Raw genomic sequence first — 17842 nt, forward strand, 5'->3', positions numbered from 1 at the left:
CCCAAGTTCTGAGATTGAGTGAAGCTGAATTTAAAGGTGGTGTACTATTTGGGGGCAAGGATTCACAGCCAAGAGTTTGACTTGAGTCTAAAATGACACTTTGGACTTGGACTTTGGGGCTATGTTGGGACTGTTAAGACTATGGAAACTCTTGAAGATAAACATAAATGCATTTTGCACTGTGAGATGGACATGAATTTTTGGGGTCTAGGGATGAAATTTTATGGTTGGGATATGAGATATTCCCTAAAATCTTTTGTATTATTGAAGGAATATTCAGAGATGAAATGATTTGATTATGAGAGCTACACATAATCACCCATCCTAGTTTGAATGGACTAACTGGGTGGTAACTGTAGGCAGGTGGGGCATGGCTGGAGGAGGTGGGTCACTGGGGGTTTGCCCTGGAAGGATTCATCTTCCCCACTTTCTCTACTTCCTGGCTGCCATGAGGGGAGTGGAACTTGTCTGCCATGCCCTTCCACTATGACGTTCTGCTTCATCTCAGGCCCAGAGCAATGGAGTCAGCCCACAATGGGCTGAACCTCTGAAACTATGAGCCCAAATAAACTTTTCCTCCTCTAAGTAAGTTGTTCTTGTCATGAATTTTAGTCACAGCAATGAAAACCTAACTGACACACCTTCCAAGGTCTCTGAAGTCCTTGCCATTTGCTTTTCTGTCTTGCAACAGGGAACTTTCCTTTTTTGGGTAAAATTGGCTATTACTGAGCCAGGCTTCTGCAAGACTAACAAAACCAACACTGTGAGGCTTGTGGGGTTTTTACAGGAGGCATGGGACAGGACTAGCCCAAAGGTCAGGGAGAATCTATGGTGAGAAGTTTCTTGTATCTTGTGATTGAACTGTACACAGTGGGGACAGAAGCAGACTCTTATCTGGAAACTTGGGTTCATCATTTGCACCTCCACCCTTAAGGTCAATCATTCATATTCTGACTCACCCACAAAGTAAGGCTGTTTAACCACATCCTATAGTGCTGTGGCCAGCTGGTCACCTAATAAAAGCTTATTATAATTGGGGGCACTATCTCATCTAAACCCTCAACATTTTGAAGAATAAACTAAAGCTAGAGAGGAAAGACATGGTAGACTCATGGCAAGATAGTTAGGTTTGAAGATAGCTGATTTTCATGTTCATAGTTTTGTTGGCAGAGACCTTCAATTTGTGCAACAAAGATATTCCCAGAATGACAGCCAGATGTGCCTGAGTGTGGAACAGTTGTTCCTAGGGTAAGTTTGGGGTCATTCATTGGGAAACGTGGATAGATTAGGTCTGGGGCATATTATTGTGGAGCCAGTAATTCTTAGAAACTTTCCTACTAATTTAAAGATCTGTGTGGAACTAAAGGGATATGCAAGTACATTCAGTACCCTTTATCATCCTAAGCAGACCTCAACATATTTGAAAAAATTTGACAAAAATCAGGTTGAATCTATCCTTGGTGACAGACTGAATGGAGTATGTACTGACCACTTGTTTCCCCCACCACTACCATATACACCGAGTACTCACCTGACTGGGGCACCAAGCTCCCTTACCTCACCTTAAACTGCATACCCACCTGCCTGGTGGAAGCCATGGTCTTCTGGAACTCTCCAAGGTTGGTCAAGGTCTGTGAAACCAAGACTTGGGTGCTTGGAAGGGTCTAGTTGGGGTGATGGGTGAAGGTGATGTGTCATGAAATGGAAAATAGAGTGATGGGAAGGATAAGTTCAAGTCTCCAGGATCATAGGTCAACCCCCCCTCCTAACCTCTGCTCCAAGTTTTTCCTGGAACATTAGTCAGGACTCTGGGAATTTTATGAAGAATGAATCACCTCTTACAGTAGAGAAATGGAGATCTGACTGCATATGTTGGCATCCTATTTCTCTGAGCAGTCATTCAAGGCTCTGAGGCTCATGGCCCACTGTCCACACTGAGGAACACACATTTTTAAAAATTTTTTTTAGTTATACATGACACAATTATATTTATTTTGTTTATTTATTTTTATGTGGTGCTGAGGATCGAACTCAGTAACTCACATGTGCAAGGCAAGTGCTCTGCCACTGAGTCACAACCCCAGCCCTGTAAAATACATTTTGAGGAGGCATGAGCATCATGGGCAGGGTTCAGTCCTTGCCTGCTCTTCCTTGAGCCCACCTCCTAGTGTGTACACACATTGTACACTCAGGTGAAAATGAGCTGGAGGAGGTACAGGCTTTTCTCCTTATGGGAATGGAGTGGGTGGAAGGGTAACCACAAGACTCTCTCTGGGCCTCAGGTGGCAGCTCATCAGGGTCCCCTGTCATCTGGGAGTGGGAAGCATTCACATCCTAGCATGTGGTCCCCATCCCTCACACCATCTGCTTCCAGTGCCTGCCTTTTCAGTTTAAGCCCAGCAGAATACTGCCTTAGCCAGCAGTTAGCAGGAAGAAAGTTCCAGGAAATTACTGGATCAGACCCAGGCCTGCTTTGGGCCAGTTCTGCGTTATCCTTCTCCAAGGCCAGAGCCTTGGGCCTGCTCAGCCCTTGGGGGATATTATCTAAGTCTTCCCAGCCATAACTGGGCAAAAAGTGACTGGGGGATGCTTTCCGGATCCGCTGTACTGTGGGGAAGGTATGAAGTAAGTCAGGTTTGCCTGACACCACTCCCTCCTCCATCATCTATGTGCTTTGGGTCTGCTTTTTAGAGATGGGTTTGTGATCTAACTCCACACGTACTCCCATCATCCTCAGTTCAGAATAACCAAGATGAGACACCTGCTTTATCTGCTTTGGGGGCTGGCCAGATTTGGTACATAGTGCAACATAGAGCTAAAACCTGAGTTCCTTTCCTTCTTGGGAACTTGTGGTTTATTTCTGTGTCAGACCCTTGGAACAGGAAAGGTGTGAACTGTGACCAGGCTCATCCCAATGAAAGGTGACCCTGGAGGTTGAGCCAAGAAACCACCCTGGGCTCCAGCATCATTCTGTCCTTGCTTCTTATGCAATCCTGGGTGTGGCCCTCTCACTACTCACACCTACCTGGTTTCCTTATTCCTTTGCTTTACCAGCTTCCCTCCTGCCTTTCTGTGAGCTTTCTGCCCCATTGCCTGGAATTTCTCCTTCCCCTCCAAGTCCTAACCCTGTTATTTTCCAAGTCTTGAGCCCCCTATGGAATAGTCCTCTCCTCCTCCTGTGCCTCTTCCCTCTCAGAGCCAAGGACTCTGCCCAGGCCCTTTCTTCAGCTGCCCAGTGAACTCACCATGCATTTCCATCATCTGCCTGAACCTCAGGCTCAGTGATGCTTGGATCAAAATGATCCCTTCCCTGCCTTCCTGTCCATGCCCAACTCTCGACTACTGGCTTCTCTTGCCACCTGTGGTTCTACTTGTCAAGGCCCCCTACCTTCAAATGGCTCTGACTCCTAACTTCCATTCAATTAGCCACTGTGTCTCCTGGCTTCAGAGTTCCCTTCCACTGTCACCCCACCTTCAGTCTTCGTGCTTCATCAGACCACCTAGAGTATTGAAATAAAGTCCTGAGGGTGAACGAAAGATACCTTCCTGGTTAGGGAGCTGCTATGCCCTCTGTCTTTGGCTCCCTTCATTGGTAGGGGTGGGTGGAATTCTGAAATGGTTTGGAAGGCAGTGGGGACTCCTTGCTAATGACCTGAGTATCACTCCACAAGCCAGGCCCTGAGTATCTCAAGTCTTTCCGCTTTCTGGTAGGTGGGGCCTCATATCCACATCCCCCCAATAGGAGGGCCCAGCTTCCTCTGGCCTCAGGACAATGGAGGCACACAACCTGGGAAAACCCTTTGTTTTTCACCATTTCTGATGATGGAGACTCACTTAAGATCTCCAAAGAGTTGATGATCTGGGCTTCAATTTCTCTTGGGGTTTGGAGGGCATAAGCCCAATTTTATTTTGAATTCATGAATTCATCTTAATGCTTTCCCTGAAAATAAAAGTTAAATTTATACACATGCCTGTACTCACGACAAATGATTTTGATCCCTAGGCTAGAGGTGGATCTGGGGTGGGGCTTTTCCAGAGCAGGGGTCCCTAGGCTGAGTCTTCCTTTCTTATTTGCCCTCTCATGCCATCCAGGTGAACTTCTTCATGGCACCCACATTGCCATTGGGGACTTTCCCATTTTTGGCACCTTCACCCATCAGGGCAGGGGGAGAGAGGGAGGTAATCACCAGAGCTGTCAGAGGTGACATGCTTCAGGTTGGACTTGAATTTCTTGCATCTTGGCTAATTGGTGGTGATGTATCCACCTATAAAGATGACAGAGTATCTTAGGCAGGGCCCTGCATCTGTTGCAAGTAGTAGAAGCTCTCCTTACCTGTGGGTTCCAGCAGAGTGTCACCAGGGACCTAAGAACCAACTTCTCCTGCTGTTTCCTGAGCCCTGTTCTTCTTTGCCATCAGCTCCCCACTGCTCAATGGCAGCACTCACGGACCTCTCTTTTATGTATCGCTGGTTCAAGAATTGCAATCTTGTTCGCAACCTCTCAGAGAAGTATGTCTTCATCACCGGCTGTGACTCGGGCTTTGGGAACCAGTTGGCCAGACAGCTGGTTGATCGGGGTATGCGAGTGCTGGCTGCTTGCCTCACTGAGGAGGGAGCCCAGAAACTTCAACAGGATACCTCCTACCAACTGCAGACCATCCTACTGGATGTCACCAAGACTGAGAGCATCAAGGCAGCAGCCCAGTGGGTGAGGGACCAAGTGGGCGAGCAAGGTGGGGCAAACAGCATCCTTTGGCTTTCTTAGTTTACGCTATTTCTGCATCTCTCTGTTTCCCCCTCCTCCCTCCCTGCTTCCTCATCATCTGACAGTATTAGGGACACTGATGTCCAAAGGGGGTGGGAGAGCTGATGTAGGGAATGAGCAGGGAACTGGGACTGGGAGCTCTGGCTCTGTCAGGTTGGAAAGCACTGCATGATTTGTCCTGTTCACATGAAGAGGTGATTTCCCAAGAAAGGGTTCTCTCCCAGAAACTCAGGGACAGGGCAGAGGTTATGACAGGAAGCGAGGGAGGAAAGATGTATTCTGTATATTCAAACCTCTCAAGATGGAAGTGTCTCTTGGAAATGTCAGTAGTCCTACCATCTCCTACAGAAATTCAAGCATATTTCGTGTAGTTCTCAGGCTAGGGACAGAGGCAAGGGGACAGGAGGTTGGATGCCGTGAATCAGGGCATTCTCTGTGTCAGGCAGCAGGGAGGCAGATCTCTTCCTTACCTCACCATGGATGTTGGTGCCTACATCTGAGTGGCTACTTGCATTGAGAAAGGAGGCTGTGAGCTGGGGCTGGACCAAGAGTATGGGGGAACCTGCCCAGTGAACTTCCAGCACATAGGTTGTGAGTGCAGGATAGGGAGGATCAGGATAGTTCTATAGTAGAAACAGAAACCTAGAGGAAGTCCTCACTCCCAAGGAAATGAGTCTAGAGCCTCAGTCCAGGTGGGAGCAACAGAACCCTGGAACCCAGGAGGAGCCAAATAGTAGCTCCTTGTTTTACTTTTTTCTTTAGCATTTATTGCCATCCAACACAATGCAATACTTATTTTTCTTGTTTATTAATTGTTTCCTGTGCTAGTTTCCTGGGAAAAGAACTTTTTTGTCTCTTACTTATTACATCCTTAGCAAGGGTGAGCCTCTCTCTCTGCCAGGCTTCCTCAGCCAGCTCCTTACTTTCCACCTTAAGCCACTTGCATTCATGATTCAGTGGCTGTATTAGTCTCCTATTGCTGCTATAACAAATTCACACAAACACAGTGGCTTAAAAACACACGTTTATTATCTTGTAACTCTGGAGGAAACAAGTCCAAAATGGGTCTCACTAGGTTACATTCAAGGGCTCAGCAGAACTATGCTCCCTCTGGGAGCAGGGGAGATCCATTTCCTTGCTTTACCCAGCTTCTAAAGGGTGCCTGCATTCCTTAGCACACGGCTGCTTCCTCCATCTTCAAGGCCAGCAAAGTTGACCTGTGTCCTTCACCCTTTTTCCATCTCTCTGGTTCTCTGGCTTCTGCTTTCTTTTACTTAGAAGGACTCTTGTGATTCTCTTGGGCTTCACAGGCAAATCTGGGATAATCTCCCCATTAAGATCAGTTGATTAGCTACCTCAATTCCATCTGCAACCTCAATTCTCCTTTCCCATGTAACCCCATGTGTCACAGGTTCCTGGGATTAGGAACCTGATCCTAATACTTGGAGGATGATTATTCTGCCTATGCAACATTCTTACTCTAAGAAGCACTGAGTACTGGGGGTGGGGGAAGGGAGACAATTCTTACATGCTTTCTCATTGCCCCTGAGTGTCCCTGAATATGGAATTGGCACATTCTAAAGCTGTTAGCCCTGCTCTGACTATTCTCTGGTTACTCTTTTTTAAAAAAAAAAATATTTATTTTTTAGTTGTAATTGGACACAATATCTTTATTTTATTTATTTATTTTTATGTGGTGCTGAGAATCAAACCCAGGGCCTTGCACGTGCTAGGGGAGCGCTCTACCACTGAGCCACAACCCCAGCCCAAGATAGATAGATAGATAGATAAAAATAAGGTTGTCCTAGTTCCCCAACAGGTAATGCATCCTCTGCTAGAGACATTTACCAGGACAATCAGAGGTAGAAATGCTGTGTATCCCTTTTCCACAGGCAGAGACCACTGGGGTTTTTTGGTCTCAGCAACCTCATTTTCTCCTATATAAGGCCAGAGTCTCCCCCAGCTGGAAAGATTCCAAACCCTGCCAATCAGTTAATCTCCTTTAGTTTCTCAAATGGCAAGAAAACAGGAGGATGGGGGTGTGGCTTAGGTGGGGACCTGGGGGGAAGGTGGCCAGGATTGATGTTCACATTCAGATCTTCCCTCAGGAGTGAGTGACTGTGCTGGCAGAGTACCTTGAGGTATTGGTCAAGTTTGGGATATAATGGGGTTGGGAAAAGGAAGGAGCCAGGGAGTGAGGTTCCCTGGATCCTTGGGTGAAAGAGCCAGAAGGAGCCCTTAAAGGTCATTGAGGGGCTTTTTCAGTGTGATTTTAGTATTATGCTTCCCTAGTGGAATTCTACTAAAAAACTCAAAGGAGTGCTTCTCCTGCAGCTCCCTCCTCCACCAGGCTTTTGGGACTGACTGGGAACAATCTCCCTACTGAAGTCTGACGAAGAACCTGAGGCCCAGATAGGAAGCCATCTGTCCAAGGCCTGGAGTTAGAAGCAGGCCTAGATCTTGAGGTTCTCCAGTCCTGAGGCCCTACAGAGTTGGGCCTAAATAACTTACCATTATTTTTCTCCATTCATGTGCAACCCAATTTAAAGAGAGCCCTTTTCATATTTCTCATGAGTATTTTATTCAAGTGTTTTATACACTTATAAATATGACATTTTTCTCTCTGGTCTGCCTTGTTTGACTTTTTTCTTTAGCATTTATTGCTATCTTGAGGGGCAAGACCTTGTCTTGTTCAGTTTCTGTCTCCTTCACCTTTTAAGTGGCACAGAGTAGATGTGTAGGAATGAATAGATGTGTGAAGGATGAATGAATGAATAAGTGAATCGATTTGGGTAATAGGTGAAATGGAGTTGGTTTCTTACACTTAGGTGAATAGAGAAAGGAAGCCTGATTGACAATGGAATTCAGACTTGAATTCATTGGTAGGAAAATGGTATCTCCTATCTTTGAGCTAATAGCTTCAGTGCTATTAGCCACATGCAGCCTGGGTTGTGACTGGTACAGAGCCTCAGCCAGTTGACAGACTATGTTAATCAGAAAAAAGTGCCCCTTCAAGGGAACATGAGTCTGTAAAAGGCATATGATTTTTCCGGCTGTTGTAACTCCCCACCCCTGCTCCAAACCATGCCATCTTGTGTCTTATACACCTACTCGGCCAAAAGGTAGCCCTGAGCAGGTGGATAATGGTCCCTGGTGCTTTCCCAGAGACACTGATTTCTGTGTGGTTCTTTCTCTCTCCTCTCATCCTTAGGCCTCTGGGCACTGGTGAATAATGCTGGTGTGGGCCTGCCCAGTGGTCCCAACGAATGGCTGACCAAGGAAGACTTTGTGAAGGTGATCAATGTGAACCTGGTGGGACTGATCGACGTGACCCTCCACATGCTGCCTATGGTCAAGAAAGCCCGGGGCAGGGTGGTCAACATGTCCAGCTCTGGTGGTCGTGTGGCAGTCATTGGTGGTGGTTACTGTGTCTCCAAGTTTGGGGTTGAGGCCTTCTCTGACAGCATCAGGTGACTGGGCCCTGATAACACCACCTGGGTGGGGATCTTGGGTGTTTTAATTCAGGAAGAGAGGGCTGGGGTGACAGCATGGGGGCGGAGCAGTTCTGGAACAAGGGAGTTAAAGCAGTAGCAAGAGGGAGGCTAGATCTTCTCCAAAGATCAAGAGAAGAAGGGATGAGGAGAAGAGGTGAATGGAGATAAACCCTTGAAGGAGGATGCAAGCCTTGTATAGACCACCTCCCTTTCATCAGGTATGGTGCTGAGCATGGGGCTGAGAGTGGGAAGGACCTGGTGAAGGCAAGATCTTGGCCTAGATCCTCTATTGACTTCCTCCCTATGGGGTTTGCCTTATGCAAAGTGCCCAGAGACTGCTGAACCAGCTTAGGAAAGGGTTATTTGCATGAAGGCAGTGAGTATCTGGGCCAGCTGCACAGGAGTGGGGGGACCTCCAGGTTCCTGGTAAGACAGGTCCTTCCAGAGGTGAATCTCCCTAATGACTGTCATCATGAGGCTCAGAGCAAATGCAACTCTAATTTCCCAGGCGTGAACTCCATTACTTTGGGGTGAAGGTCAGCATCATTGAGCCAGGGAACTACCGGACATCCATTCTGGGAAAGGAGGGTTTAGAGACACGCATGCAAAAGCTGTGGGAACGGCTTCCTCCAGAGACCCGGGATAGCTACGGAGAAGAATACTTCCGCATCTGTGAGTTCCCCCGTGGGAGTGGGGTCTCAGAGAGGGGAAGGGAAATTTTGGGGTTGCTGACTGGCTTTCAGTTTACAGATGATGGAAAAGAGGCTCAGAAGGACTCAGGGCCTGAGGCCATACAACTAGCAGCAGGGCTGGGGTTCGAGAATAGAGACCAAATGGCAGATTCATGGGGGAGTCAGGAGAGATGCTGCCTACTCCTGGCACTTGCCCTTGAATATCACTGAGCAGGTTGAGTCAGGTGAAAATGCACTGAGATAAATATAGAGCAGTGATCAAGAGCATGGCTGCCCGGGTCAGAGTCCTGGCTCTACTCCCTTACTAGCTGGGAGGCTTTGGACAAATTCATTAGTCTCTCTGTACTTCAGTTTTCTCATCTGGAAAATGGAGCTAATGATAGAGCCTACTTCACAGGGTTGCTGTGAGGATTAATGTGTGTGAAGTGTCTTGCACCAGATACTTGTTATAGAAAGAGGAAAATGATGGGCTGGGGTTGTGGCTCAGTGGTAGAGTGCTCGCCTAGCATGCACTAGGCACTGGGTTCGATTCTCAGCACCACATAAATGTAAAATAAATATATTGTGTCCACCTAAAACTTAATAATAAATATTAAAAAAAGAAAGAGGAAAATGAGCACATGGGTATTTAGAAGGGAGGGTCTCTAGGAAACTTTCTTATCTTCCTGAGCTAGGGATCTCCTGTGAACCTTAGGTGCTTGGGAGGATGAAGGAGGAGGTCTCAGCTCTTTACCATCCTGCCTAACATTGTGCAGCTTGTCCAGTTTGGGGATGAATGGAGCCTCAGGCTTTGGGGAACATGAAAGGATATGGGCTGAACGTGCAGTGGAGGGAGAATGGGCCAAAAGTTCTGTTGATGTGTCTACTGGTAGAAAAGAGAGAGTCATTTTGAGGACCAGAGTGCCCCAAATCACTCAGAGAATCTGATCTCAAAGCTGAGCCAGTTGGTTTTAGGAGAGTGGGATTCACTGATTTCCTAGGTCTCTCCATTCCACAAGTCCCAGGGCCTGGAGAGAGAGCAGGCCCCTCTGTAGCTGCCCTTGGGTGGGGCAACCTTTGTCAGTAGCAACTGGCCTGGTGTAATTAGCTGACACCTCCTTGGCAGCCATCTCCCTTCTCCAGTTTTCTCTCTGATGATGCCACCAGCCAAGAGGGTAGGGCTGGCTCTGTGCTGTCTTAGGAATTGTCCCTGGGTCCAGAGTGAAGCAGCCATGCACCCAGTCCAGTTCCTGCTCCCTCTAGGCCTCAATAGTCTTGTCTCATTTTCCCTAACCCAGATTTTTCTTTTTCTCTTTTACCTTACTTCCATGTATAGTCCCAAGAGGCAATTTTCTGTTGCAGTTAAGAACTAGCCGGCATGGATGTAGATTTTGCAGATGTGGACCTTGGACAAGTTACTTAATTTCTTAATTTTCTCATCTGCAATAACTTATGAGAATGTACATATTCTCATTTAATACATATGTATATATATACATATATATATGTACACACACACACACTTGTAGTTCCTAGTGCTTGGTAAAAAAATTTGATTTAAAAGTTTATGGTGGTTTTTATTATCTTTCCTTAGACTAAGTGTGATTTCCTTTATTTGATTACAGTGGTATCTACAAGATATAAGTTCTTATACTGTAAAGAGATTCTTAAATTATAATAATCCAAAATTATAATCCAAATTTCTGTTACTATAATAAACACCTGAGACAATCAACTTATAAAAAGAAAAGATTTATTTTGGCTTATAGTGTTAGTGGTTTGAGTTCACAGTCAAGTTGGCTCCATTGTTGCTTTGGGCCTATGGCAGTACATCATGGAGGAAGCATATGGCAAAGCAAAACAACTCACCTTGTGGAAGCAAAAAAGAGGAAGAAGAGACTTGGGTCCCACAGTCTCCTTTGAGGTCATGCCCCCAATGACCTAAAGACCTCCCAATAGGATCCACCTCTTAGTTTCACAACCTCCTAAGCTAAGGACTAAGCCTTTGACTCATGGACTTTTGGGGGACATTCCAGATTGAAACTATAGCAATGGGCTAAATGTAATCATGCAATGAAACCCATGGCAGGTCTGAAGAAAGGTTTATTTTAGTGACATGCTGTCCTGGACATCACACATCAACAGAATTAAAAGCTAAGAAACAAAAACCAAGAAAGCGATTTCTTCACTTAATATACCTTTCAGAGCAAGGCTGCCATGTGCCAGGTATTGTGTGGAACTAGGAGTTGGAGTGGACAAAGCAGTGTGCTTTCCTCTAACTGCCTGTAGCTTTAGACCCAGTAGGGGAGACAAATGTTAGTAAAAGCACACACATTTCATGAAAAATTGTGGTTAAATGCAATTGAAGAGAAAACAAGGGCTCTTGAAAGAAGAACAGGGCTGGGAGTTGGAACCCCAATTCAGATTATGGCATGGGGAGACCTTCTCTGAGTTGACCTTGAGGAAAAATTAGAATTAGGCATTGCTGGAAAGTGGAAAAGGGGCTGAGAAGGGAGATTTTTGCAGGAGAGCTCAGAGGCAGGACATTCCTTTGGAGGGACTTTAAGGAAGCCAGCAGGTAGGGAGCGGTGAGGGCTAGCTGAAGGGCACAAAATAAATTAAAGCATTAAAGCACACTGAGAAATAAGGATATGATCTGATCTATAGCTGGGAAAGACCACTCTGATTGCTGCAGTGTTCCAGGTAGACAGGATGGTGGTTTGGACTAGAGAGGAGGTAGAGGATGTAGAAAGAAGTTGCTGGATGCCAGGTGTATATTAGACTAGTGGTTACTGGGGAAGAGCGAGAGGGAACCCTTAAGGAGGAGTGCTAGGATTATGTTGAAGAACCTGGTAGATGGGGATATCAGTTACCTGTTGATTTAGGGAAGACTCAGTGAAGAGATCTTTGGAGAAGTGTTCCTTAAAGAAAAAAATCTTTTGGTTCTGGACATATTAGAATTCTGTGAGGAGAAAAAAAAATGTCCCAAGGATTTACATCACAATAAATATATTGTGTCCACCTAAAACTTAATAATAAATATTAAAAAAAGAAAGAGGAAAATGAGCACATGGGTATTTAGAAGGGAGAGTCTCTAGGAAACTTTCTTATCTTCCTGAGCTAGGGGTCTCCTGTGTGACTTTCTCAGTTACAAGTGACAGAAAATCCAACCAAACTTATTGAAGCAGAAAAGAATTCCTTGACCCACATAACTAAAAAGTTAAACAAAATTGACTCCAGGCACAACCCAATCCAGCTCCAAAGTGATACCGTTAGGCCTTGGTTTCACCCTACTACTTGGTTCTTCTTGCTTGTATTGTGACTCTAGACTCACAAACTCTCTTTGCTTTGGAAACCTCATGGTTACAGCATCTCCTCACTTCCTTCCAAAGTGAGGTCTCCTGGGAATAGGGGACAATTCTTTCTAGATTCCCTGAAAATCCTAAAGTTCATTCTAATCTGGACGGCTGGATCAGAGGAAACTGCAGAACTTCTCAACCTCGAATTAATCTCCGTGCCCAGGGAAATGTGAAAGTCCTACTGGCTCAGGCTGGATCATGTGCTCTACCTAGACCCAAGACTCAAGAGCCAGGGAATCATGGATCCCCAAAGGGAAGTCTGCAGCTGTTGGGAACAAAAGGACTGGATGTTAGTGGGGGAGGGGATATACTGTAAATGCTCTGTGTGATTCCCCCTAAAACTCCCTTAGCAGAGAGTGGTCCAAGTCATTTATGGGCTGCTGTGAAGCTGGGTGAAGCATAGATTCAGCCAGAGTCTGGAAAGTATATAAAGTCACTTCCTAAGTAAGTCCTCAGTGCAGGCAAGGACTGTAGAGTCTCTAGCGCTGTCCATGAAGGAATCTGCAGGAAAGCAAATGTCCTCTGAAAACTACTTGTCACAAAGCTGGTATTGTTATGCTGAAGAATAATAAGGAGAGGGCTTATGAAATCCATAGGCTGATTCATTTGTAGTCCACCCCATGATTTCAGAGGAAAATTTTCAGGCAGGTGTCAACCACTTTTAGATAAACATTTTCCCAGGTGGTTATACTCTCAATTTTCACCTCAGTTACCTAGTGATTACAGGGATGAGATGGGCCTCTGAGAATCCAGCAGGGGAGATCCAAAAGCAAATACAACACCATGCAGAGAATCAATAGTGGGCATGCAAGCGAAGCAACGGTTAACAGAACAGAGACTTAATTCCTCTGTCACAAAAGCCTCAAAGAGGAAACAATGGATGCCTTAGAGAGTTTTGAAGGATGAACAGGAGTTCACAAAAGGGAAAGAGACAGCAAATGTTTCCCACAGAGAAGCACGAGCAACATCTGGAGGCACGACATCTGGAGACATGATGTGACATAGATCTTATGCCTTTGTAGGCAGTGTGATTCCAAATTTGGACTTCAGCAGTCCTTCTGATCATGTTACACAACTCTCTAAACTTCAGCTTATTCATTTAAAAAAGTATAATAATTCCTCCTTCAAAAACTATAGAACTAAACAAAAATGTAAAGTACTCCTCTCAGCCATAGAATGAGCTCAACAGACCTTAGGCATTGTTATGATTATTAGTCTGGCACAAGTGTAGTGTGTAGGGGACTGGGACAGGGATAGATTAAGGATCAGAGCCTAAAAGACCATTTGGGTGGTTACACTGAGGAGTGTGAATCTTAGCATTTCAAATAGCTTTGAGCTAGGTGTGGCATGAAGACATGAAGTCACACATCAAGGTGGTTATGAGAAGTGGGGGGCCAATAGTAAGACACAAGAGATATTCAAGAGTGGTCATGCAGTGCTGCGTTAGACAAATGATAACCACTTGCTGTGGCTAACCAAACAGGCCCCTAGCTTATGAACTCCAAGACATGCCTCAGATTTCTTTTGTGTGTGTGCGTGTGTGTGTGCACATGCGTGCATGTGTGCATGGTACTGGTGATTGAATCCAGGGCCTGCTGTATACTAGGCGAGTGCTCTACTACTGAGCTAATCCCCAGTCCTTTAAATTTTATTTTGAGACAGGGTTTCACTAAATTGCTCAGGCTGACCTCAAACTTGTGATCCTCCTGCCTCAGCCTCTCAAATATCTGGAATTACATGTGAGTGATAATGTACATAGCTCTTGGAGTTGTTCTTAATGATATCCAGAGTAGAACTGTATGGATGGCTTGTTGATAGCAACTGACAGGAGCACATTCCCAAAGAAGTGGTGCTTAGAATCACAGGGACAAGCACAGAAATAGAGATCACAGTTCTTATGCTAACAGGCCTGAAGCTGAGCCTCAGCCTGGCGTGGTTACTACTGCTGTTGCTGGACATAGCCAAGGACCTAATGTCTTTTCTCTTCCGAACTCTGCTGGGGAGGACATCAAAAATTCCCATTTAGACGGACCCAGTGATGCACACCTGTAATTCCATAGGCTCAGGTGGCTAAAGCAGGAGAATAGCAAGTTCACAAGCCAGCCTCAGCAAAAGCAAGACATTAAGCAACTCAGGGGGACCCTCTCTCTAAATAAAATGCAAAATAGGGCTGGGGATATGGCTCGATGGTTGAGTGCCCCTGAGTTCAATCCCCAATACCCTCCCCCAAAATTCCCATTTTAGCCCCCTCCCCTACTTCTTGGGGAGTCTATATGAAGACTAGGACCTGTCCCTAGCAAAGAAAAGGGGTCAGAAGTTCAACTGTTGTGGCCGAAATGCCAAAGTTTGGACCTTGCTCTTTTATAAACTCTCTTGCTTAATTCTCTCAGGAAGAAAAACTTTTCCCCAGGTGCCCAGATCCAAAGCCCATGTTCTTCCCCACCATCTAGGAGAGTGATGGGCTAGATGGGAACTTGTGTCTCCCTTTCCACTCCATGCCTAGCAGGTGCCCACACAAAACAAGAGCTAATAAATATTTGAGAGGACAATGGAAGGATGTGCTTCGTATCACCTCCCACTGTCCACCTTGCCCAGCTGGTTAACTATTTTTAACAACATTTTTTCCCCCTGCATGCTTTTGTAGAAAATGTGGAAACTCTAGAAAGTGAAGGAAAAAAAAATGAAAAAAAGCCTAGGAATCCCACTACTCCATCGAGTAGCCTGCTACTAATCAATCATCTTTGCTATTCTCCAAGGCAGGTAGCATTATCCCTGTTTTATAGATAATGAAAGTTTAAGCTCAAGTTCATACAACTCTAAGTGGCACAGTCATATAAAGAACTGGCACAGCTCTTCTCATTGCAGTCACTAGAATTCAATGCACAACTGTAAAATTGAGGAAGACAAATAAGAGGAATTGTAATGATCTTATAAATGTGTGTGTGAAAACCTGCCTGAAATGTTAGGCCAGGGATCTGATGGAAAGGGAGCTTGAACAGAATTCAGAAAAATAACAGAAACTTTCATCTTTCATGAAGAATAACAGAACCTTTCATTGCCACCCCCCACCCCTCAAACAGATACCAACAAGTTGAAAAACACGATGCAGCTGGCAGAGCCAAGAATCAAGGATGTCACCAACAGCATGGAGCACGCCATCGTTTCCCGGAGCCCCCGCGTCCGCTACAACCCCGGCCTGGATGCCAAACTCCTCTACCTCCCCCTGGCTAAGTTTCCCACCCCTGTGACAGATTTCATCCTGAGCCGGTACTTTCCAAGGCCAGCTGACAGTGTTTGAGCTGGGGAGGCTCAGAAGGTGGCCTAAAGGAGGGGGTGGGATAAAGAGCTGTGAGGTCACAGGCGGTGATATCAGACATCCTGGGGGAATCATCGACTATGGACACCTTGCTAGGTTGACACTCACTGCTGGCAAATCTACCAGTGACTTCCAACAGAAGATGACTGCCTCTTTCCAATCACTGGGGGCCCCAGCCACTTGAGGTGGCCTTTAGAGACCTACAGCATGACCTCAAGGGTATGCGTCACCCAGGCAGGAGACAAGTTTTTCTAGATCTGAAAAAATCAAGCAGGGAAAAACTGGCTCCTGCTGAATCACAAACCGTCACTGCCTCCGGGAAATACCATGGGATAATCTAACCCGTGGGGGAATCTCAGCCACCTTCCTGTGGTCTCTGACTCTGTGCTAGCCTTATCCACATAACCCATTACTGACGGGTACAGTAGGGCAGCCAGGAAGTGTGGAAGTATATCCTATAAAAGTTTAAAATAGTTTTTTTTCTCTAAATTTCTCTATTGGTAGGTGATTGGGATACACATGAAATAACATTCATGTATTTAATAGCCATTGATTAATTCTTCAAATATTTATTGAGTTCCTACTACATACCAGGCACTGGTATGTGAAGATGCTGGGGAGGGGACTATGAAAATGATGAAATCATGGTCTTGGTTTTTTATTGTCTATTTTGTGTTTTGTTTCAGCATGATGTCTTGTAGCAGAGACCAGAAAGTGAGAGAAAGAACAGAAATCAGAAACCAAATATTTATAGGAACCCTGGGGATCATTGTGCTGTTCAAACTTGGCTGTACGTGATAATTACCCAATTATTCCTGGGCTCCAATGTCAGAAAATATGATCCAGAAGACTCAGGAAAGGGCTCAGAAATATATCTGTAGCAAGGACCTAGATGATTCTGAGACACTTGGGAGGCAGTGGTGGTTCCTTAGGAAGGTAACTCGTGCTCAGACGGGGAAATGATTTCCCAAGTCCCCTAACCTAGTGCTAAGACAGAAATAAAACTCAGATTCAGATTCCCAGTTCAGGGATTTATTTATTTTTATTTTTAGTTACAATAGAATCAATCTCTGAAATTAGCATCATCATCATCATCAAATAAGTAATGTAACTAAACTTTTTTAAAAAAGCCTTTAACTGCTGAGTCATATGAAGGTGTGTTGAAAAGCCTTTTCTGAATTTGATGAATGGTCAGATAATAAAGGTCAAATGAGATATTTTATTTTTAAAAAGTCTTCAACTTGTGTCTCTGCAACATCTGACTGAACTTGAAAATAATAAAGTGTGACTTAATTATATCTGCAAAGACTCTGTTTCCAAATAAGGGGTAGTAATCATGGGTTCCAGAGATTAGTATGTAGACACATCTTTGGGAGATCACCATGCAACCCCCTCCTCTCTATTATTCACAACCCTTCTATTCCTGGCACCAAATTTGGAATCAGGTGGAATGCACTGGGCAACACGTAGCAGAAAAGCCAACTCAACTGGCTTAAACAATAGAGCGTGAGGATGGGACCCAGTGGCTGAATGATGGCATCGAGGTGGTGGGCTCTTTCTGTTTCTTTGCCTCTCACAGTTCCTGTTTCATCCTTCATTGCTGTGACTGACTACCAGTGGCAATGGGAACTCTGTGCTTTTTTCATCCTCAACTTACAGGAAGAACGCACTTGCTTTTCCATGGCATTCAAGATGGAGCAACTGGTCTTCCCAGAGCCCTCATCAAGGCTCTCCTTGAATCCCACTGGCCCAAAGTGGCTCAGGCTTGTCCATCTGTGAACCAATAACTGATGTGGAGCAAGTTGCCATGAATTGCTTAGATTAATCATGGAACAGAATAAAAATGTTGGTACAGTGTCGCAGCCACATCAATGTTAACAGCAACTCAATTCACAATAGCTAAACTATGGAACCAACCTAGGTACCCTTCAACAGATGAATGGATATAGAAAATGTTGTACATATACACAATGGAATATTATTCAGCCTTAAAGAAGACCGAAATTATGGCATTTGCAGGTAAATGGATGGAACTAGAGAATATCATTCGCGAAGTGCAATAAGTCAATCCCCAAAAAACAAAGGCCAAATGTTTTCTCTGATAAGTAGATGTTCATCCATAGTGGGGTGGAGGGACAGGGAAGAATGAAGGAATTTAGAGTTGTGTAGAGGGGAGTGAGGGGAAGGATGGGGCGGTGGGGATGGGAAGGAGAGTAGAATGAGACAGACATTATTAC

The 17842-nt window shown here is 45.2% G+C and overlaps 1 protein-coding gene across 1 annotated transcript; it reads left to right on the forward strand.

Moving 5' to 3' along the window:
• Positions 1–4253: 4253 nt before the first annotated feature.
• On the forward strand, positions 4254–16903 carry Sdr9c7 (short chain dehydrogenase/reductase family 9C member 7). The gene is made up of 4 exons (XM_046466702.2): positions 4254–4733; positions 7977–8235; positions 8768–8931; positions 15370–16903. Exons 1-4 carry the CDS (start codon positions 4256–4258, stop codon positions 15585–15587), a joined length of 1119 nt encoding a protein of 372 aa, XP_046322658.1. The 5' UTR covers positions 4254–4255; the 3' UTR covers positions 15588–16903.
• The last annotated feature ends 939 nt before the right edge of the window (positions 16904–17842 follow it).

The sequence above is a fragment of the Marmota monax genome, unplaced genomic scaffold, assembly GCF_021218885.2.
Source record: "Marmota monax isolate L192 unplaced genomic scaffold, Marmota_monax_Labrador192_F-V1.1 WCK01_AAM20220418_F8-fsc00151, whole genome shotgun sequence".
Taxonomy (NCBI): domain Eukaryota; kingdom Metazoa; phylum Chordata; class Mammalia; order Rodentia; family Sciuridae; genus Marmota; species Marmota monax.

Coding starts and splice junctions, on each gene's coding strand:
- Sdr9c7 (XM_046466702.2), top strand. CDS start 4,256: ATGTATCCACCTATAAAGATGACAGAGTATCTTAGGCAGGGCCCTGCA. Junction 8,236..8,767: donor GCCTTCTCTGACAGCATCAG/GTGACTGGGCCC, acceptor CTAATTTCCCAG/GCGTGAACTCCATTACTTTG. Junction 8,932..15,369: donor AGAAGAATACTTCCGCATCT/GTGAGTTCCCCC, acceptor CCCCTCAAACAG/ATACCAACAAGTTGAAAAAC.